At 35.7% G+C, this 24252-nt stretch overlaps 1 protein-coding gene and 1 long non-coding RNA gene across 3 annotated transcripts; one reads left to right on the top strand and one right to left on the bottom strand.

Annotated features, from left to right (window-relative positions):
• Window positions 1-1416: 1416 nt before the first annotated feature.
• On the bottom strand, window positions 1417-2979 carry LOC130049556 (uncharacterized). Its single transcript, XR_008798099.1, has 2 exons — window positions 2825-2979; window positions 1417-2228 (listed from the first exon to the last, which is right to left on the bottom strand). It is a non-coding gene; the product is annotated as an uncharacterized LOC130049556 (long non-coding RNA).
• LOC125662184 (kelch-like protein 24) lies at window positions 2786-22196 on the top strand. Of its 2 annotated transcripts, none has more exons than XM_048894357.2 (2): window positions 2786-2882; window positions 20247-22196. In XM_048894357.2, exon 2 carries the CDS (start codon window positions 20304-20306, stop codon window positions 22056-22058), a length of 1755 nt encoding a protein of 584 aa, XP_048750314.1. In that variant the 5' UTR covers window positions 2786-2882; window positions 20247-20303; the 3' UTR covers window positions 22059-22196. The 2 variants fall into 2 exon arrangements, with proteins under 2 accessions (XP_048750314.1, XP_048750313.1); XM_048894356.2 differs by lacking the exon at window positions 2786-2882 and adding an exon at window positions 7261-7578.
• Window positions 22197-24252: the final 2056 nt, after the last annotated feature.

A 24252-nucleotide genomic window follows, 5' to 3' on the forward strand; every position in this document is an offset into this window, starting at 1 on the left:
GTCAGTACGAACCTACTTTATCACTAATCATCATGACGAAAGTGCGACGAGGTCAACGAGAAGCGATCTCCTTTCGTGGTGCTCCTTAGATGAAGTGGACAGATAATGCTGTTCAGCGTGTGAAGAGTAGGCGTTGAGATATCTAAATAAACAGACCCAGATTGTGGGATTTATCCAGTTGTTGTCCTGGTCAAATTATCAAATATAATGTGATTTTTTTTAAAATCCACATGATACAAGCAAAATATAGATGCATGGATAGATATTTACATGTATATTTTTTTTTTTGGCTTAATTTGGTTTTAATAAACGCAATTATAAAATTCCTATCAAATATAAGGGACTTGTAAAGGTTTTGTCATTAAAAAACCAAAACCCATTTGTCATCTTCATTGAGTTTTATTATCATGAAACGACGACATGGAGATAGCCTTATTTTCACTTTTCCCTGGAATTTCTCTCTCTCTTTTCTTCTGTCTCCCACGGTTTTAATGACAATTTTTACGAGATTTACGATCACCTTGGAGATAGAAGATTAAGCTAATGTAAGCATGCCTTCAGCATTCTTTGTATATTGATGTCATCCTAACTTCTGTGCATGTTGCAATTTCAGATTGATGCCGTTTTTATTGGTTACGTTTAAAATGTGGGAGGAGTTTGGGGAGAGGATGAAATTGATGCGACTCTGGGAGGTAGAGGTTTAGTGAGTTACTTGTAATACTTATTAATTCCCCAACAGAATATTCGACGAGTCTTCTTGGACTGAAATGGTCTATACGTAGATGACGTAATGAGGCCTCCACGGGAGTTTGGTATAGACCTCTCCCGACTGTCAGTACAAGAAAAAGATTTGTATTTTGTGAGTCCGCGATTAGGCCAATTCAACTTAATTGATAGATTATCATCCCCGCCCGCCCCTCAAAAATTGGCCCGCCCGGATTTTTTTTTTATTTTGCGAAACTTGCGATATTCGGAAAATTTTCATTTCCGACTCCGGTATTTACACTTCTTGTTTACAAATCCGGTATAGCAACGTGAAAAAACACGTGAAGAAAATAGAAATTCCTTACATTCTTATGGGCGTAAGTGAAAGGAAGGGATAAATGTTCTTCATATTTTGAAGAAGTTTGGTATCTTTCTGTGTTTGAAATTAAAGCTTAACCTGGAATTCGTCTGTGAAATACGCATAGATTGATATCCATATGGCATTAAATGATGCATTTCTGTTGACCAAAAACTCGTTTGTCATTATTATTTTTCTCAGAAAAGAAAAATTAAAAAATAAAATCCTCCCAGCCGTCCCATACTTTTTGGTGACCCTGGATGATAATCTACTAATTAAGTTGAACTGGCCTTATCACGAGCGCAAATAACACTGAAGTAGTTAAAGCTTGAAAATACTGACATAAAGAACATTAATATAAAAGTATGGATTTTATTTTAAACAGAATGATCAATGAATCACTAAAAAGTAGGGAGACTCTGTCCAAATTATGGTGTAAAGTAATGAATTTGATGTTTACGTTCTTGATTTGAACTGTTTACGTTTGACGTTATGTTTTTCCGTCATTCTAAATTGACGTCACACAGTATACGTGGCCGCATGGTTTTGTAGTAAATTGGTACCCTGTTGACCTCATGTGTAGCACCAATCAGCGGGGAACCAGTTTAGGTTTTGTAGTTCCTAAGAAGTCGTTATCCCATGATGCCTAACTGGAAGAATTTGGTTTGTGAGCAAACGAACTCTGGCGGAAGTTTGCACATTACTAGTCACAAATACAACGCCCCTGAGCGCCAAGCATACTAATGTAGGTCAAAATGTGTGGTACTTCACTTCCAGGGCAAACACGGGCCCTTGTACACACCAGAGGTGGGAACAGGTGCCCAGGAGGAGTAAGCATCCGTTGTTGACCAGTCACACTCGCCGTAAGCCCTGTACCCTGATCAGGTGATCAGGAGTAATCCGTGGTCAAATTCGGTATGTAAAGAACGGCTTAGCATGCCAGAAAGATACATGTATAGACTACAGAAGTCATATAGGCCTAACTATCACCCTGTTTATCACAAAGCATAGAGAAATGGCAGATTATATGCTCTCTTTTATCTTGTTTAACGTCCCCTGTCGAGAACTTTTCACTCATATGGAGTATTTGTTCTCAAAATGACATATTGTAAACTGTGTGTGCATTTAGTTTGGCAGTGAAGCATCAACACAGTTTGTGGTTGTTCTGAAATGAGAAAATCCTCCATTATCAACACTAAATCATGGTTATGCCAAATAGTGCGTCAGCTGTAAATATGCCAGACGTTATGTACGCTAAAATAAGTACACCTAAGGCGTAAAAAGGAAGTGCTGGAAATTTTCAACATTCAGAGAGTAGAGGAATTTTATAAAATAGTTTTATTAACTGGTATAATGGTTTTGAGATAGTGAAGATTTCCAAAACAGTATTTTTTTATATTGTAAATGTATCTTTGCCCCCCATAGTAACGAACGTGAGATGCTGCCATGATAACAAAAAGTGGTAGAATTGTTTGAACTAAAAATTGCAGAAATCTTTACATGCAGTATACACTATTTTGTTTAAGATAGATCATGACTACCCATTTAACTCTCAAAGTATGTCACTAGTATATATTAACAAAGTCGGCCAACTTTTCGAAAAGAAGTACTTGCTTTTGAAAATGACTTTTCCTGTTATAAGGGCGGAACTATTAAGTTTTCAAACTGTCCTGATTTTACAGATAAAAAAAACCCATAATTCTGAGAATTTCACAGGAATTTGCATGTTCCTATTGAACAACATTTGGACAAAAACCATACCTGGTTCGGGGTGAACATAGAGTCCGTACCAGAGGGAAACAGGACCGCTACGTAAGTGGTAAGAAATGACTGATTTTTTATGTGGCTTACTTTTTTCACCATGAGGAAGGACATGAAACTGATGTTTTACAGATACTATTTTATCATGAGGAAGGACGTGCATCCAGTGTTAGTATTGAGAATTTGTGAACAATGCCAGAGTATTTATCTGTTAATGCCAATTTCTGTAGCAAGAGTTGATATGTATAGAATGATAATAATGTATCACTGTTTGTTTGTTTGTTTGATTTAGACCTTGATAACGCTTACGTGGAATTTTGGCGAGACACAAATTTAGCGATTTTTTCCATAAAAATGGGTATATACAATATCATAAAAATTATTGACAGCTATTTCTAACATTATAATTCCAGGAACGCTAACTATATTACCTCGGATTTGGAATAAATTGTTAGCGATATATTCAATTTTATCGGTCTTATCACTCGCTAATAATGCCAAACTTAAATCCTCGCTAAAATATCTGTTTATACAATAGTATTACAGTGTATATTACTGTTTATTTTACACGCCCTCTAGAACTGTTTAGTCGAGAAGTCACCAGTTGTTGGGGAACTACATATTCTATACCCGTGGTCCTGTGGTGATCTGGGGTAGAGTATGTCCTCAGTACCCCTTCCTTGTCGTAAGAGGCGACTAAATAAAGCGACCTCTCGGAGGAGACCGCAAAAACCGAGACCCTGTGTCACAGCAGGTGTGGCACGATAAAGATCTCTCTCTGCCCAAAGGCCGTGGTCTAAATTTTGCAGCCCTTCACCGGCAATGATGACGTCTTCATATGAGTGAAAAATTCTCGAGCGAGACGTTAAACAGTATACAACCAACAACCATACCCGTGTACGGCTTTTGTTACACAGGAATCCTTATCATACCAACGACTCTCGAATTTAAAAATATCATTCTTGATTATATACAAGATAAGCTTTGAATGTTTTTGTCCTTAGGGATTTCTCGCTTGTTTTTTTCACCCACTAGAGAACTTTGCACCCAAATACAGAAATCGTGACGGAGAGGTTGATATTTATATCAGTTATAAATCTTTAAGGTGCAAACGGACGGAAATTGTTGTTAACATAAGGGCGCCTGAATATAGTTTATTGTTTCTATCGACTTCGCTATCTGTATATTTAAATAGGACACTCAAATCCGTGACTATGAAGCTCTGAAGAAAGGAAAGGTATTTCTTTAAAACCCAGGGGTGCAACAGGGATGTTTTCTTTTATTTATATGCGTTGGAGACGTAGAGACAGCTGAGAAAGTGTAAAGAAATTAACGAGGACATCAGGGGTATACGATGAAAATTTCCGTCTAAAAATATCTCCAAATTTAGAATTTGATTTGGGAGCGGGTGGGGATGGGGGATGGGGAGATGGGATATAAATAAAGTGATAAGAATATTATATGTTTTATGATACCGGAATCAGGGGCGGATGCAGGAATTGTGGTCACGGGGGGTGCCACTTTATGAGGCCGGAAGCTCCTGGATTTTACAGATTTTATAAGGCTTGAAATATGTCTCCTGTTCAAGTAATTTGTACTATTTTCTATCACTTTTAATAAGGTGAAATTAGTAAAGTGACGCAAATTTTAAGGGTTTTTGGAAAAAATTAAGTTCTCCCAATAAAGTAATTCAAGAAATAAAAAAGATTTTGTCATTTATTTCTCCGAGAATGGAAGAAATTATTGCCTCTTTGATCGTTTAGTACATTTTTCTAAACAAGATACCACGATTTACCTTAAATTTGAAAAACTTAGGAGGGGGGGGGGGGGGCTGCGCCCCCTTAAATCCGGCACTGGAAATTAAAAATCTTCATAGCTCTGTTTAAAGAAGAAAATTGGGGGGGGGGGGGGCACGTTTTTGTGATTTCTTCTGATCATTGTTAATATTGTGAATATGCTGACGTAAACACAAATTAAAACTGCAATGATAAAAATAACAATGATGCAATTTTAACACTTGTTATCATTATATGTTTACATCATCATCATTGAATAATGTCAAGTGATATCTAATTTCAATGATGAATATATATGTGGCGTACGATAAGTCATTCAAAAATACCCATGAACATTGAATCTAGCTATCTCCTTTTCCGTGTTTAACGAGCATGCTGCATTTATAAAAGGTCAATAGAATGCTGTAGCAATCACAGTCCTTTGTAAGTGCAAACGCACTTTAGGGATAATCCAGACTCCCACCATATAGCATCATATTAGTGAAGTTTTAGTTTCGTAACAGGAAGTTGTAAATTTAGCAAGGAAATATAATATGAAGTTTTAGTTTCGTAACAGGAAGTTGTAAATTTAGCAAGGCAATATAATATGAAGTTTTAGTTTCGTAACAGGAAGTTGTAAATTTAGCAAGGCAATATAATATGAAGTTTTAGTTTCGTAACAGGAAGTTGTAAATTTAGCAAGGCAATATAATATGAAGTTTTAGTTTCGTAACAGGAAGTTGTAAACGTAGTAAGACAATCTTAGAGTTCACAACTACGGAGCTCTTTTCTGCATCGCTTTGTGGTTGTTCATGAAGACAGTGTAACTTAGATAAGTCCTGAATTACTATCATATGATTCTGCACTTATTATTTTCTGACACAGTAAATCGGTTGCAGTAGCTCAGTGGTAGAGCATTCGCTTCGTAATACGGGGGCCGTGAGTTCAAGACCCGCTCGTGCCACGACCACGTCAAACCTAAGATGTTTGTTTGTTTATTCAGAAAAGCAATCATGCTATATCTGTTTACACCTGTGTTTTATCAACAAAATACAAAGATGTAGCAGTGGATGGGCAGTTTTTAAATCAACAAAACTTAACAAATCTTACAAATGTATCGACATATCTAATTGATTCTGATAAATCAATTACCATTTCTCTTAAACGCATTTGTCAAAATATTTCCTGAATTTTGTAATTCTTTGATATGAAAGGTGAAGATAACGAACAATGATAAATGTCATAACTCCTATAAGCAATACAAACTAGAGAGTTGGACAAACAGGGATCCCTGGGCACACCAGAGGTGAGATCAGGTGCCTAGGAGGAATAAAGATCCCCTATCATAGCTAGTGATTGTTCCTTCGCCAAACGCTCGGCATTTTGAAATGAAAATAACGGGTCTTTCGAATATGACCTTAAAAGCGGAGGTTCCGTGTCGCGACAGGCGTTGGCACAATAAAAAACAACAACTCACTGTTACGGCCATAATCATGAGCGCTTTAGCATAGGTCTAAATTTGTGGTACTTCACCTACAAATAATGAGTCTCGATATGAGTGAAAAATTCTCGACAGCACGTACAAGAACCAATCGTAACTACTCGGCTATTTCCGTAACCGCAAATGAACCTAGTATGTGGATCGACGCCATCAGAGTTGGTTGTTACGTATACATAAACGTAACTTTGACGTCACAGTACAAGAACAACTGACACAGTATTGTTGGTGTTTTTTGGTCAAGATGGCGGTAAGAGACATAATGAGTTCTTGTCAGATTCGACGTCAGTGTCTACAGATATAAAGCCTGCTATTCATTTTTTCCATTTGTGGTTAGAGAGAATAGTGCGATGTGTTATTGTTTCTTAAATCCCTGGTTCTAAGCCGGGGTCTATGAATAAAGATTGAAATAAAGTTGACGAAACTTTATAGAATGGTGCTTGTACGATAACCTAACGTATGGCAATTGTGCTTCTGGCGTCTACTAACTTCTAAAGAATTTTCCCGTATATTATCTGAAAAATATCGTGCCTTATCCGAGGCCCAATTTGGACCGGGGTATCATGGTATGAAAGGAATGAATCGTCTTTATATCAGGAAGTTATTTCTAAATGATTTCCTAGTTTAGTATTTCTTGAGAACAAGATGTTTTGCCACCAAGGGTGTCCGAGTAACACAGAGGTAGCGCTCTCGCTTCTCACCGCTGCGACACGAGTTCGATTTCCGTGATCGGCAGTGGTTTATGTGAGAGGGTATGGTGGTCGCCCGCTCGGACACATGGGTTTTCTCCGGGTACTCCGGTTTCCTCCCATATAAATAAATGACCCCCTAGCGCAAACATCCGTGCATCAAAGGACCTCATTGGAAATAAGCTTTCGAGCTTTCATGGGTTATCCTTGGTATTTATGTATGTATGTATGTATATACCAAATAAATATTTATTTATCTTATCCTACTATTGCCTTTCCTGAACGATCTCCCTTTGGAAGGGAACGGGTTTAAGCCCTTCATGTCAAAGCAAACAAACAAAAAACAAGAGAAACATGAATCTCATTTATTTACAGATGCTCTAAATATGTTTAAATTGGCCTGACCGCGGTTCTACTCGCTACATTGTTAACAGACTGCCAGACGGACACAAATGACTACACTGTATAGAGCGTGACACAAATAAACCGATATCGGGTGACTACACACATGCACATTTGATCGGGGTGATTTAAACTCCAAGACACATGTAGGGCCTTTATGTAGGACTCCATTCAGCTGTCGCATGCCGACACAGAGACGATATAGAATTTTAACTCGTGGTGTATTTCGAACAGGAAGACATTGCTAAATACATGATTTAAAGTTAAAAGGGCGATCTGTCCATTTATCTGAGTGTGTTTAGTACGCCGCTCGTTATGTGAGCGTCGTGTCCTCGTACGGTCATGTCAGTGATTATGCTGATATTAATGAGGGAATACTAATTTTAAACAGTAAGTACTCATGCTTTATTACACAGTACAATGTAAGTACCCATACCCAAAAAAATAAATGTCCACGTTTTACGAGTTACGTACCCATACCATTCATGTTTTATGAAGCATCCATATTTTAAACAGCCCATGGTTTATCCATGCTTTATAATACATGTATGTCATTGGTTTGTAGATCACACATGTATAATTTATGTTCAAAATAGACAATGTTTGGAGTAGGAAGGGAACACGTTTGTTAATTTCGCGTGTACTAATCAGTGCTAATTACAAAACACGCGTACTTGGTGGTACTGGCAACAGGTGCCCTTATCGAGCGCGGAACTAGTGGAATTTTCATGTACATATACTTCGTATGAATTACACAGATAAGGAAATCAATATTCAATGGCAACTGGTTGTGTTTTTCAGGCGCCTGGCATTTATTGTTCGAAAGGGGGAATTATATTTTTCTAACGGGACACGACTTATATAGTTTTTATGCTTACATGTTTAATAAGGACCGCCCATTGTATTATTTTACATTGAAGACAATCATATAATATATAATGTCATAATAAGTATGTCTATATGTGGGGTTAGGAGTTTTAAGCCCCTTCCTCCTGGTTTGATGTAACACCCCCCCCCCTCTCTCTCTCTCACACACACACATCCAAATGCCATATTGTTTCATTCACAAAATAGAATAATAGTATGTGATATATGTAAATTCCTTGAAGTAATTAGAGAGAAAATAAAGTTCTCCAGGTTGATAAGATCCCTCGTACTCTGCACACTACACATCCATTAGTAAGTTTTGCATATAAACATTTATGAAAATGCAAAATGAATTTGATACAATTGAAATTTCAAAGGGGATAGTATGTGAACGATTTGAACTGGGACCTGTGGGAGACAGACATATATAATGGCAAAGCAATACATAGAGACAATACTTAAGTAACTAACGTGTGTGTTTCTCTATACTCCGCACATGTAAATTAAGTTAAGAGAGTGAATTGATTGATCGATTGATTTGACGGTGTGTATGTATATACATACTGTAATTTTGCAGTTTTTTTCTCTCGTTTAATTAGCAATGAAATTCCCCAAAACAATCGTTTTCTATTTTCTAAAATATTTGAAAATATAAGATAATTTTCCAAATTTCACATGAGCATTATACATGTATAAAAATTTATATAATGTAATGTATTTACATGATTTCTCAATTAAGTATGGAGCAGTAGATAAAATTTGCATAGGGCAATATGTTATATCGGTAGGGGCAATATATTTCAACTTCTGAAGCATCGATGTTTCTGTTCGTGTTAAGTTAGATTTGATAAAATCTTTGATTGGCCTGCCTGCCGTCTTGAACAACGTAACGCTTGGTTTATTTGGTTTTGTGGTACACAATAATATAGCTGTCACGTTTCTTTTTATGCAATGGAGTATCTAAATGTTCAAATTACACCGAATCGTGATTAAAATCAGACTTTTTAAAAAGGTACCACCCCATTCAATGATCGTAAAAAAAAAACCCAAACCGGTTTTAATAGCCAGAACTACCGACTGACGTGGATTTTTACGGTGCATGAGCAGATGACTAAATTGACTTGTGTATTAATACAACCACTAGGAATGCATGTCACCCAGGCTCCGCTGGGCCTATGTGTGTCTCCATTCGTGCACGATTTCTTCTTAAAATTATGGGAGGTTATAAACATGTTATAGAGATCGGCAGATAAAGATTATGTAATCACGTTCACTCGTTCTACCTTTAGCTGTTTAGTGAAAATAAAGTGAGAAAAAAGAAAGAAGAAACCAATGTACACGAGATAACCAAATAAGAAAGACAATTTATAGATACTCGAGGTTGTACACACCAACGAAGCTGTATGTGCAGTAGCAGCTGATCCTGTTAATGCCCCCCCCCCCTCTCAATTTTCTTTTATGTTTAGGATAGAATTAATGGCAGCGCAGACGATATGAAGTAACGTCCACTTCTTTTTTTTTACAGGTGTAGATGGAACTGATTTTAATAAATAAATACGATTTAGAACGAACATTTTAACTGATAAACCAACTTTCACATTCGAAGCCTATTGACTGGTCAACAGTTTACGAACTGTTTACTGGGCAATAGTCTGCCCTATTGCCATTGGCAACGCATTTATCAATACATCAACTAGTTTAACAGGAAACATGCCCAGTGACCTAATTAATAATTAATAACAATATTTTCGTGTTTCTGCTCTTCGTTTCATATGTTAAATTCTGTATTTTGTCATCATTCAAATCAATACGAAAACAAAGAAGTCCGAGAATCACGTGATTTGCGTTTCCAATGGAAATAGGGCAGGCTTTTGCCCGGTCAACAATTCGTAAACGGTTTAACGGTCAATAGACCACGAGCGTGAGAGTACTTTTAACAGTTAAAATGTTGGTTCTAAATCGTTTTTAGTTTTAGTTTTATATTGATTATAGGGGGGAAATTAAGGTGGATAGCAATACCAGATATTACAGGTTATACTATCTAAAGTCTACTGTAATTTAATTTGACGTGATTTATCACTGGACTATTGATCTGATTCATGATAGACACACGTGTTTTTTTTTATAGTACGTAACGTTGTGTGTTATCAACGATAATTTCATACCGAGATGTTCCCTTTAGATAAGTGAGTAAGGAGTGTAGGAAGGCAGACTAGCCGGCCACTTCTAGATACGTGTGTAGGAAGACAGACTGGCCGGTCACCTGGTGAATCGATAACACGGAAGGAGGGGAAGTAGGTGTTAATGAACAGTGAAATCTACACTCCCGTCCTCGTGCCAGAGATCCTGTGTAAGGACTCTCAATTAGAAATTTCCGTCAGTCTGTAAACATCTGCCACCAGCCATTATTCAGTAAAGTAGATATTTATTGTAGTGGTTGAGTGCTTTCTAGTAAATACTTGTTGTCACGTCTGTCAATATAAATGCCAAGGATTTTTTAAAACATAAACAATAATAACTTTAACACCATATAAAAGTCAGGACCCCCCCCCCTCCAAAGTGGTTCTCCTTTCGATAGTTTGATAGTGTAGGGATATAGGTAAAATAGATTCATCCGAAAATATTAGGTCATTTTTGAAATGATGATTATAAATCTGAGTTTGTAAAGTGTACAGTTAACTTATGAGAAATTCCTTTACTACATCTGCTTTCAAACCAATATCCTAGTATCAGTATTGTAAGAAAGAAATAAGTAACAAAGATGTTGAATCTGACAACGGTGAATAGAGACATGAAGTACTATGTTAAAGTTTTCTCGAACACCCCCTCCTAACATTTTGAGCTTTAATAAAGACTCACTTTTATACAACTAAATGTCTAGATTCAGATATCAGTTCTCAGTTTAGCTCAAATACCAAGTTTTAGCGGATTTTGTTTACTACTCAGAAAACATAAGAGACCTCCAAACAATCTATACAAACATTTATTTATATCGCATTCTCCAAGCAATCTATACAAACATTTATTTCAATCGTATTCTTCAAATAATCTATCCAAACATTTATTTACCTCGTATTTTCCAAACTATCTATCTTTACATCTATTCCTATCGCATTCATGTACTGAAAAAATGAACATAACTTTTGTCCAAACCCGTGCTCGAATTTGTTTTTTAGCTCACCTGAGCCGAAGGCTCAAGTGAGCTTTTCTGATCACATTTTGTCCGGCGTCCGTCTGTCTGTCTGTCCGTCTGTCTGTAAACTTTTCACATTTTCATCTTTTTCTCATCAACCACTGGGCCAATTTCAACCAAACATGGCCAAAAGCATCCTTGGGTGAAGGGCTTTCAAGTTTGTTCAAATGAAGGGCCATGTCCCTTTCAAAGGGGAGATAATCACAAAAATGCATAGATAGGGTGGGGTCATTTAAAAATCTTTTTCTCAAGAACCACTGGGCCAGAAGAGCTGAAATTTACCTGAAAGCTTCCTGACATATTGCAGATTCAAGTTTGTTCAAATCATGGCCCCCGATGGTAGGATGGGGCAACAAGGGGGGATCAAAGTTTTACATACAAATATATAGGGAAAAACTTTAAAAATCTTCTTCTCAAGAACCACTAAGCCAGAAAAGCTGAGATTTACATGAAAGCTTGCTGACATAATGCAGATTCAAGTTTGTTCAAATCATGGGCCCCAGGGGTTGGATGGGGCCACAATAGGGGATCAAAGTTTTACATACAAATATATAGGAAAAATCTTTAAAAATCTTCTCAAGAACCACTGAGTCAGAAAAGCTGACTTTTACATGAAAACTTTCTGACATAGTGCAGATTCAAGTTTGTTCAAATCATGGCCCCCGGGGATAAGATGGGGCCCCAAGGGGGATCAAAGTTTTGCAAACAAATATATAGGGAAAAACTTTAAAAATCTTCTTCTCAAGAACCACTGGGCCAGAAGAGCTGAAATTTACCTGAAAGCTTCCTGACATAATGCAGATTCAAGTTTGTTCAAATCATGGCCCCCGGTGGTAGGATGGGGCCACAAGGGGGGATCAAAGTTTTACATACAAATATATAGGGAAAAACTTTAAAAATCTTCTTCTCAAGAACCACTAAGCCAGAAAAGCTGATTTTTACATGAAAACTTTCTGACATAGTGCAGATTCAAGTTTGTTCAACTCATGGCCCCCGGGGGTAGGATGGGGCCACAAGTGGGGGAGGGGGTCAAAGTTTTACATACAAATATAGGAAAAAGCTTTAAAAATCTTCTTCTCAAGAACCATTGGGCCAAAGAAGATGACATTTACATGAAAGCTTTCTAACATAGTGTAGATTCAAGTTTGCAAAGGGTAGTTTGGGCCATAATAGGGACCAAGGTTTTACATGCAAATATATATGGAAAGTCTTCAGATATGGGCCAAGGTGATTCAGGTGAGCGATGTGGCCCATGGGCCTCTTGTTTTTTTTGTTTGCTTTTTTTTATTTATTTTTATTTTAGTACAAACATATTTCTTTCTGGTTTTTATAATTGTTCTTTGTTTGAAAAGTAAAAAAATATATCCATAAAAAGTCGAAATGCAAAAAAATGGGGAGGGGGATGTCATCATTATGGCAATATAAATTACATGCTAATTCACTCGTATATCACATCGATTCCTCATTCACAGGGAGGGAGCTCCACTTGAATTCATGCAAACGTGGTACAAGGTCCCCAGAAGAGACACGTTCACGATGTTGTACAGAACGCTTATTTTGTAACCCTTTTAGAGCTTAATACAACGATCCTGACAAACACCTCTTATGTATATAATTAAACCTTATATCGTGTAATGCTTGAAACAATTCACTCCAAAAACTTTTCTAAATTTCGCACGAACATAACTTTCAAAACTGGGTTTTTGTCAACTGAAAAAATAATGTTTCTATAAGTTTTTAAAATTTGCGAAAATATCTTGTTCTTTTTCGACATGGGGGTTAGAACATATCGAGAGTTAAATATTTGAAATTGTCGTACAGGTGCGCAACTTGTCGAGAGTTAGATATCTGAAATTGTCTAACAGGTGCGCAACATGTCGAGAGTTAGATATCTGAAATTGTCGTACAGGTGCGCAACTTTTCGAGAGTTAGATATCTGAAATTGTCGAACAGGTGCGCAACATGTCGAGAGTTAGATATTTGAAATTGTCGAACAGGTGCGCAACATGTCGAGAGTTAGATATTTGAAATTGTCGTACAGGTGATCAAACTTTCAATCCCCTTACAGGAGAGAGTTTGTTATATTTGTTCTATAAATGAAGAAAATTAGGTTTTACTTCAATATCTTTGTACTGATAGGCATTTCCTCATGAATGCGGCGCAGTTGTGAACAATGTGTGTATAATGCTGCGGGTCTTATGGAGTGTACTGCTACGGGTCGTATTCAGTATAATGCTGCGGGTCTTATTCAGTATAATGCTGGGGTCTTATTCAGTATAATACTGCGGGTCTTATTCAATATAATGCTGCGGGACTTATTCAGTATAATGCTGCGGGTCTTATTCAGTATAATGCTGCGGGTCTTATTCAGTATAATGCTGCGGGACTTATTCAGTATAATGCTGCGGGACTTATTCAGTATGATGATGCGAGTCTTATTCAGTATGATGCTTTATCACTTTTTTTTTTACAGGATATCAGATCTATAGAAAAAGTCATCAAAACAATTGAACACTTTGGTCAGGTATCAGGAATGCAACTCAATAAAAATAAATCTGAAGGAATACTATTAGGTCCTTTGAAAAACAGATATGATAAATATGATACCAATATCACCAATGCACCCGTTAAATGCTTAGGAATATATATAGGTCATGATGCTAAGCAATGTTACAATAACAACTGGACGGAAAAAAATAATAAACTAGAAAAAAGACTTGCACTGTGGAATACAAGAAAATTAACTTTATATGGAAAATGTACCGTAATCAATACTTTAGCATTAACACAATTATACTATAGTGCAACTATATTGCAATATCCAAGGAAATAATCCATAAAAAAAAATAAAGAAAACAATCTTCAATTTCCCATGGCGCAAAAGAGAAAGGATAAAAAGATAAACTTTAATTGGAAAACAAGATGAAGGAGGAATAGGTATTGTTGATATTGACTGTAAATTAAAAGCACCCAAGGGTTCTTGGGTAACAAGAATTTTTAATGAAAAACAATCATCTTTAAAATCTTTCTTTAATTCGCGTATTCTTAAAAGATTCATTACACTCGAATATCTCTAAAGACAAATACAACCAATGCTGAGGAAATAAAGCAAATTTTCAAATCATTACCAATATTTTACTGCGAAGTACTTAGTACATTGAATGAATGCAAACCTAAAACACATAAAATAAAAGAGATGACTGACGTTGAAGTATGTCTCCTAGGTACTGACTAAAACCCGGTCTCGGTCCCGGTCTTCGGTCTCTGTCCCGTGACTAAAACCTGGTCTTCGGCCACAGTCCCAGATACTTTTATTCGATAAAAACAAAATATATCAGGATATTTGAGCCCCATTCCTCAATAACTTAGGTATGACATCTCATGCATGCCTGCATTCTGATAATAAGTTGATTATATTATTTTCTTCTTTCGTAAAATAATATGTGAAAACTCCGGGACCGGTGGGACCGAGAAATAAAAACAATGCTAAAAGCGGTCCCGGTCTCGACATTTTTCCTCAATAGCCGCTTTAATCTACCTTTTCATAAAAAAGATAAGGACGTGATACTCAATGGCATTCCTTTGTATACATATATTTCTGATTTATTGTGTGTAGGTTTTTTATTCCAATATTCTTTATATTTATGTCAGAATCGAACTCAACTACATGCATGTACGTGACATTTTGTTTTGTCCCAAATGATCGCGTTACACTACCTTTTCATAAGAAGATAAGGATGTAGAAGGGAAATAATATATATGTACTTATCCTGGTGTATTTGTTTGTAGTTTACAGTTAGTTTATTTGTTCATTTGTTTTATTTCTTCTATTCCTGTCAAATTCAGTTTTTTGTATTCCGAACCCGATCTCGTTATATGGGTATAAATTGTACATATATTTGTATATAACCAATGAATAATAACTATAAAATATTTCTTCCTTTCTTATTTGATACTTAGTTTTCTTTCTTTTTTTTCAGTTGTGGTTCTTTTAGATACAATGCTTTTTAAAAAATCCACCTAATAATATACTGTATTTATAGTATCTATAAAAGTGTGTCATACATAGAGCACATGCTCACCAAAAATGTCAGATTCTGTATTTTATACAGAAAGTACCCTCTGGCTTTAGATGATCTTCAAATCATCTATGGTATGTTTTCACTGTAATATTATGTGGTAACTATATTTATTGTGAATAGTTATATACGTATATATGTACAAACATACATGTATTAATTATGCTGCACAAAAACTGTTTGTTTCCTATTTTCAAAATATCTTACATTTCAAAGTGCATAAATTTAACATAAACTGACAAATTTACAAACAATGAAATCTACATTTATAAATATGCAAGACATACATGTAAATTCATTTAAGAAATAAATTTCAGTTTTGAAAATACAAATAGGCCTACTGTTAGCGCTTCAAGAAAAGTATGCCTACCTGAAGCATTTTATACCCTCGTGTATTTTTACTAACCATTCAAAAGTTATGGCTAAGGTTAAAGATTTTCCAAAAGTAGGTCAAATTTGAAAGGTGAAGAATTGCATGTAAAGAAAGGTCTTGTCACAAGGAGTACACATGTGAAATATGAAAACCCTATCAACATGCATTCAAAAGTTATGCCGAAGGTTCAAATTTTTACTGACAAACAGACAGATGGACCAAAAACTATATAAATGCGCCCCGAATATCCGATTACGGGGATATAACATTTGCTTTTCAAAAGCATCATTCTTGTATTCAGAATCTTTCTGGAAAGGGGCGGGGGAGGGGGTTATTGACAAGAGTGCACATTAATTTTGTTTATCTATCAATTATTCATCATGTTTCAAAAATTAAAATAAAAGAGGTATAGCGCATTTGCTGACGAAATGGCCGACTCAGAAATCTAAATGGAAAACACCGGTTTCCAATAATAGACTGGCGTGTTATATTTAAACATAAGGCCAATGTTTTTGATATTTCGTTGACCAGGATAAATAACTGCCGAAGTTTAGCATTACTGGCATTTATATGAGTCGTTCTTTAATTAATAAACCATTTTCCTATTTGGAATGATGAACAGTACAATATTTTCGTAGGTGCATTCATATTAAACAACAACCCTTTTACACATGGCATTACTAAACTCACTGTCTTTTTCTGACATGACTGCAGCGCCTTTAATAGCTAGATGTGATCAGTTCATTTGCCTTTGGTTGATAATTCGAGTGTTTAGCTTTGCCTAAATATCATATGACAGTTAATTGTTACAGGAGTTTTTATATTTTCTTTTGAAAAGTCAAACCGTATAACAGTTCCTTTCCTCCCTTGATCTATTTTTACTTATTACATGCTGTGCATTTGTGTCCTTTTCCTTGTAGTATTTGTTTAGATTTTCGTCAGCCACAAGGCACATTACGGTTTGAAAATCCTGTGCACACAGGAACATGTTAGTGTAAACAGTGATCTCGGAATAAATTCTCTTTCTTTAAGTTGTAACTTGCAAATATTAGAAGTTATGATGAAAATGACAATTTTTTTTAATAATATATGTATCACATTTAAAACACACACACACACCCCTCAAGAAAACAACCCCAAAAAAATGAAAAGAAAAAAAATCGAAAAATAATGGACTTGAACTCAGAATGATGTATAGTTTAAGTGTAAAATTACCGAGCACCTAAACCACTAGGCCGCCCAGGCATGTAAGTTTAAAGGTTTAATGTTTGACAGGCTGCTAAATCTAAAGGTAAATTTTGAGAACGATTTTTTTTTCCATATTTCATCCATTTTCAACAAGAGGGCCACCTTAAACCAAATTTCCTCAAACGGACTTATATACAGTCATAATCAAGTAAAATAATTTCAGTGTTTTATTTCTGGTTTATGGTGGCCTTTTGCAACAGTTTGCAATTTTTAAAGTCCATTACGTTACATCTGCTATATTTTCTATATAATCACGGTGATGTTTATGCTTATCAAATAAAGATACTAGCAACTTATAGATATCTTTATTAAGTAATTTGGGTAAACACAAGTATAAACTGACTTTGTATAGCAGAATATTTGTAAAAAATGATATTCAAGAAAAAGGTATTTATGTAGGCAAAATTGCATATCAAGTGCGCTATATCCCTTTAAGGACAATATTTGTTTTGGGTTTTTTCCCATTTCACTAATGAACATAATTTTTAAAGTACTTCATACATCGTACATTCTGGACTCATATTTTGCACGTGCACTCTACTTTGTATCATTCTAATATTTACACCGAAGTTTTTCTTCCCTGATTAAAACAACTAATATAACATCATAATCTAACAAATTAATGCGATTCTCACGATACACTCGTAAATGAGAGAGAGAGAGAGAGAGAGAGAGAGAGAGAGAGAGAGAGAGAGAGAGAGAGTTTCGTAAAAACTACATCCAACAGTAGATTACAAACAAATACACCAGGATAAGTACATATATATTATTTCTCTTCTACATCCTTATCTTTTCATAAAAATGTAATGTAACACGTTCATTTGGGAGAAAAAAAGTCACGTAGTTGAGTTCGATTTTGACATAAAAAGAAAAATTGAATAAAACACAAACATACAATAAATCAGAAACATACATGTGCATACAAAGGAATGTCATTGAATATAACACTCTTAGCTTTTTTAAATAAAAAAGTAGATTCAAGCGGCTATTTATAAATAATATAAAAAAATTGAGACCGGGACGGCTTTTAGCACTGTTTTTACTTCTCGGTCACACCGGTCCCGGAGTTTTCACATATTATTTTACGAAAGAAGAAAATAATATCATCAATTAACTATCAGAATGCAGGCATGATATGTCATATCTAAATTAGCGAGAAATCGGGGCTGAAATATTCTGATGTATTCTGTTTTTATCGAATAAAAAAATCTGGGACCGGGAACGAAGACCAGGTTTTAGTCACGGGACCGAGACTGAAGACCGGAACCGAGACCGGGTTTTAGTCAGTACCATGTCTCAAACTATATGGTTAAACAACTTGACTCGATGTAATGGTAAACTTCTTTTCTACACAGATTGGATAAAAAGTGGAATTTTATGCGGCATATGCTTTCCGTTCGTTTAATATGCTCTCGAATTCAATACACACTCCCACCAACTGACCTTCACCTTGTAACAACATATGGGTAGAACTTTGCTAGCAGGGTCTACCAACTGGTAGTTTTAAAAAAGGAATTTAAAGATAAAAGATAATTGAACTTTCAATTATAAATAATAAAATATAATATTTCCCGACTTTGAATTGGATTATAATGCTTTCATTTAAGGAACGCGTCCGTGTTTACAACAACAGCACGCCGCGCTCCCACTTCCCAAGTAACAACGTGTTGATAACAAAAAATAATGATGAGGCCTAATAAAATTGCTTTAATAAAATAATTAAAAAGTATTGTGATTTTCACAATAAGTTTGATCATTATTATGTTGTTTTTTTGAAATGCACCCGTGACAGTAAGCCTTGTTGTCAATGATACATAATCGTATCATAATTTAGGCCTATCTAACTTCTCCAAAAATAAATTTAATAATTATTGCACTGTTTATTTTAGAAAAGCAACAACGCTAATTACAGTTGTTTACAGAAATGGCATTACCAAATTGTGTTTAGACAGTGATCCCATGTAAACATTATGTACTCGCAAATTTATGCAGATTTCATACTCGCTTTTCTCGATACATTTGGGTCGCTATTTGTATGCACTGGTGGCTAAAAGATATAAGACTCGGGAAAGTTGTCAACATCGAAATAAATGTTATCCATGGTAAATAAATTAGGCCCCTAAAACCCGAGTTTTAAAAAATATCTAACACTACTTTTACAACAAGTTGATCGAAGAAGGTCGCATATGACGTCACTGTACCACGTGATTACCTATCTAATTAACTAGGCTTTTTGAAATCGGGGCTTGGATTTCAGTCCGTATTGTGGCTAATTATACCAATATTTCAGCGAACGAACTATTACAATTAATTTCTATTAGCATAAGGAAGACAAAATGCATATAATTCTGTATACTTTGAAAACACGAGATGTGTCCTTTAAAGACCTGTTTAATGAAAACGGAAATTTTCATGATATCAATTATTTTTCTAATATTCCTGTCAACAAGTCTAACTGGATTTGCGAATATAACACACTGAAAAAGGTTATTAAACCTGTCCAAAAATATCACGATACTTCAAAAGGAGTCTATATAAACATGAGAAAACAAAGTAACATTTTATAAGAAAACAAGAGAAGAATACCCCTAAACTTGATAAGTAGCGAAACAATATGTGATATATTTATCAAAAAAAAATCTTCATTAAACCCTACTGTGAGAGATTTTGGGCAAAAAGCTTCAATTTTGAAGAAAACAAAACAAATATTTATCTGTCAAAAATCACTAAAATCAAAGACAAGCAATTAGCAGAATTTAATTACAAACTCTTACAAAATCTACTTAATAATAAATCTGTTCACAAATGGAATAAGAACGTATCTAATCAATGTGCGTCTTGCCAAACAGTCGAAGATACAAAACATTTAATCTTTGAGTGTAGAAACGTACGAATTAGAAAATCATTTGAAATTTAATTTAAAATGGAAACATGTTGCATTAGGATTTTTTCATGAATACTGCCACTCTTATTCAAGATAATGCTGTGGTCTTATTCAATATAATGCTGCGGGTCTTATGGACTGTACTGCTACGGGTCTTATTGAATATGATGCTGCGTGTCTTATTCAGTATGATGCTTGGGGTCTTATTCAGTATGATGCTTGGGGTCTTATTCAGTATAATGCTGCGGGTCTTATTCAGTATAATGGCTATTTAAACGGTGACCTCTCACTTCCATAACCATGACTATTCTCTTTTAAAGTGTTGATAAACAGGAATTGTTACCTGTATGTTGAACATAAACATCATGTACAATCAGCTATTTTAAGCTAACACGGAACATTTTGATATTTCAGAATAATGCCTGATTACATCCGTTCCAGGTCTGGGTTTAAAAGCCGAGTGAAAAACTTATGATGTCAGGAACATTTGACATGAAACAGAACTACGTGGACACGTTTTTAAGCGGGCTAAAGAGATTGTGGCTGACTGGTGACCACTCTGACGTCACAATACAGGTCCGAAATGAGACATTTTATTGCCACAAGACGGTGTTAGCCACCATGTCGTCATATTTTGATTCCATGTTTGCTTCTGGGATGCGAGAAAGCGTGACAGGGACTGTGAACTTCGAGGAAATGGACCCCGGCGCCTTCAGGAAAGCTATGGGTTTCATTTACACCGGTGAAATAGATTTAGACGTTGACACAGCCATTACGTTGTTACATATTTCTGCATTTCTACAGATCAAATCTCTACAAAAGCTTTGCGAAACTTACTTAAAGCCGCACGTGGCTGTGGAAAACTGCATTCAGCTATGGAAGGTGTCCGTGCTTCATAATTGCCATATAATAAAAGCAGCCGCGTTCCAACAGATCCTTGCGGCCTTTCCAGATATATCCCAATTGGATGAGTTTTACCGACTAGATATCAGAGAAATTCTGGAAATCATCAGTCATGACAACGTGAATGTGTCGTCTGAAGAGGACCTTTGTACGATACTTTTTGATTGGCTTGTCCGAAATGATTGTAACAGTAGCCATGTTTATGAACTTCTACAGGAAGTCAGGCTGGCGTTTGTTAGACCAGAATTTCTTGCCAAATTGGAGCAGAAAAAAGAAATCAACTCCAACCCAAAATGCATTGAGCTGATCAACAAAATTAAGTATTATCATCTTCTTCCTGCCAGACAACACGAGATGGCAAATAAGGCAATGCGTGTTCGGGCAACATCGCACCTAGAAAATGTGGTTGTAGTTTTGGGCGGTTGTGAGGCGACAAAGCCTCCGTACACGCGGTCGACCTGCACGTATTGTTATAGCTTCCGTCAGCAAACCTGGTTTAAATTAGCTCCTCTGCCTTACGATCCAGGGATAGAATTTGCTGCAGTCACTTATCACAATGACATTTATATAACTGGAGGGGGCATGAAGCAAAACAGCTTTCTCTGGTACAATGTCAGTAGGAACTGTTGGTCAGAGTTACCGTCCTTGATAAATGGCCGCCGCAGACATGCATGTATAGCCGTGACGGATGCAATTTACGTGCTGGGTGGATATGACAGCGATGGGGGAGTTGGCAACCAAATGCTGAAAAGCGTGGAAAAATTCATCATTTCTGAAGGGCGTTGGGAATCGGCAGGGGATTTAGTCATCGCAGTGAGTTGTTTTGCTGCCATTGTTAGAGATGATCAAATTTACACCTTTGGTGGGGAGGACAATTCCAGAACTGACAGCTCAGCTATCCAGTGTTTCGATATAAACACGAAAACTAGCGTTCTATTAACTACGAAAATTCCCATGGCTTGTAAACTGACAAGGTCTTGCGTTTTTAATGAGCGAATGTTTCTGATTTTTTACGATGGGCGTATCATTGAATATTTTGAGGAAAGTGAATCTTCTAAAGCATCCTGTGAATTTGTTGCGCGTTTTGACCGTTTTCAAAGAACTCATTTCGGAGTCGTTGAACATAACGGGAATGTTTTGATTATAGGCGGAGTGATCGAAAACACGAAACCGTGCGAGGACTTCCTGCAATTTGATTCAAACACGATGAGATGTTCTGTGTTAGATGACTTGCTTTTCACTCCTCGTCTGGTGGATGGTTGTGTAAAAATTAACATACCGAAGAACCATCTAGTTCCGCTGAAAGTCGATTCTGCTTGTTAGAGTTAGGGTTCTTGGTTTTCATTGACAGGTCTTTTACATTTTGCGTTTGCTCACTTTTATTTGTCTCGGTAGATTAGCAACTTTATACCGGGTATTCCTCATGTTATACATTGATTAAACTTTTGTTTTAAAATGAAATCGTGAGTATTCTTGTATTTTCTGTGCACTCTGAAGATATGGGTATTTCCTATATAGGTATTTCCATTATTTTTTTTTTTACTTTTTAGTAAGAAATACTTAAGTCTTTCTTCGGATGACCAACTCTTTTGGAAGAAAATTCATAAAGATTTTCTGTACGCATTAAACAACACAACCAAGAGTCCGAATGATCATGATCATGATTGTCTGTGTGGTTGTCGTATAATATTACATGTATAATGTTTAAGGTAGTACTCTACATCGTCATAATAGCTGACTTCCTTTAAAAACATAGATGAAAAAATCGATATCGGCAATATTTGACTTTTCCTTTACCATTTAAAAGCCAAGTAGCTCGGTAGGTTAGAATACCGACTGCTAAGCTGTAAGTCACAGGTTCGAGTCCAGCAGGGGTTTTAATTTTTCTTCTTCAGATTACCTTCTACTAAAACTGTATTATTTGACAAAATAAAATGAATTTGAAAATTTTCCACTTCAAAATATTGTTGTACATATCCTCCATTTTTCATCTACATCAAATTTCTCTGGTGTAGCATACATCCTTAACCAGCATACTGGTAATCAAACGTCTGATTGATCATGATTGACAGAACACTTTGGGATTAATCAGAAGTGAATATAACACACTATCATAATTTCCATTAAACGTACGTCAAAATACATGAATAAGAAGAAGAATAAGAAGTTCTTTTATTTTATTTTTTTTGGTTTATTCCGTGCGTCAAAAAAATAAAATAAAATACAAGGTTGAAAATGTACAGATCACAAGTTAGACTAGTATAGAACACAGAATGCCCTTTATTATTAAAATGATGCTAGAGTTCCTCATTGACAATATTTTAGTAGTGGTTGGTAATCATACTTGGATTTCTCGAATAAATCTCAAACTCAAGTTTGAGGTTTCTTTTATTTCAGCAGTCAAACGTTAAGTAAACTCAGACATAAGTTCAAGTTTTAACTTAATTCTTTTTTTGTCGAGAAATCCAGAGCTAGCCTTTCAATAGTGTGTTGGAATTCCCATGTTCATAATTTGTGCTCGCATATAAGCTGAGCTGATTTTTGTTTTGTTATGACGACGAATTTATATAAAGGCTTTTATGTGAGAAAGAAATCTTGCTATGACCGTCAACACGACATTCAAAATTTATTTCAAATCCCCAGATCATTCCATCTTCACCATAAGGGTCAGAAGTCTAGAAAAAAAATTATCATCATACAAACAACCCGACTTTGAGTACCTCTTTTTGTAGACAACGAGAAGATCACTGGATCACTCTGGGTACACTATCTCCATACAAATGCAACAACGTTTACTATGTAAAAAATCTAATTGCGTGTTTCATACCGACTGTTAAGCCGTTCTTGGCACACCGATTTTGACTGCGGATAACTCCGTTTACCAAATCAGGATATAGGGCTCACGGCGGGTGTGACCGGTCAACAGGGGATGCTTACTCCTTCTAGGCACCTGCTCCCACCTCTGGTGTGTCCAGGGGTCCGTGTTTGCCCAAATATCTATTTTGTATTGCTTGTAGGAGTTATGAGATTGATCACTGTTCGTTATCTTCACCTTGCATGTAAGAAATCTAACTAGTCTACTAAGAAAAAATGTGAATGTGATGGAGCTTTTTTCAATACATAAAGACGCTTTCCCACAGCAACATGGTGTATAGTTAATTAAAAAAAAAATATGCGATTTTCCGAAACAGCATTATCAAAATTTCACACAAACTGATTGGAACGCTATGATAATATTAATAATAATTTTATAAAACTGTTTCTTTACAATAATATACAAGATGTCTGTGAAAAAATAAAGCAAATCTTTCACATAATAGACTTGATAAAGAAGTCAAGGCAAACAGAGTTACTGCTCTTTGATTCGATATTTTGAACCATATATACTTTTAATATAGGAGTTAAGAGATTGATCACTGTTCGTTATCTTCACTTTTCATTATTCATATTCATGTATAACTGAGACTTTTGAAAAAATATGATTAACAATATTGTTTATGCAATAAATGTCAGACAA

Source organism: Ostrea edulis, chromosome 8 (genome assembly GCF_947568905.1).
Source record: "Ostrea edulis chromosome 8, xbOstEdul1.1, whole genome shotgun sequence".
Lineage (NCBI taxonomy): Eukaryota > Metazoa > Mollusca > Bivalvia > Ostreida > Ostreidae > Ostrea > Ostrea edulis.

Excerpts from the sequence above, each read along its gene's own strand:
- LOC125662184 (XM_048894357.2), top strand. The coding sequence starts at position 20,304 with ATGATGTCAGGAACATTTGACATGAAACAGAACTACGTGGACACGTTT.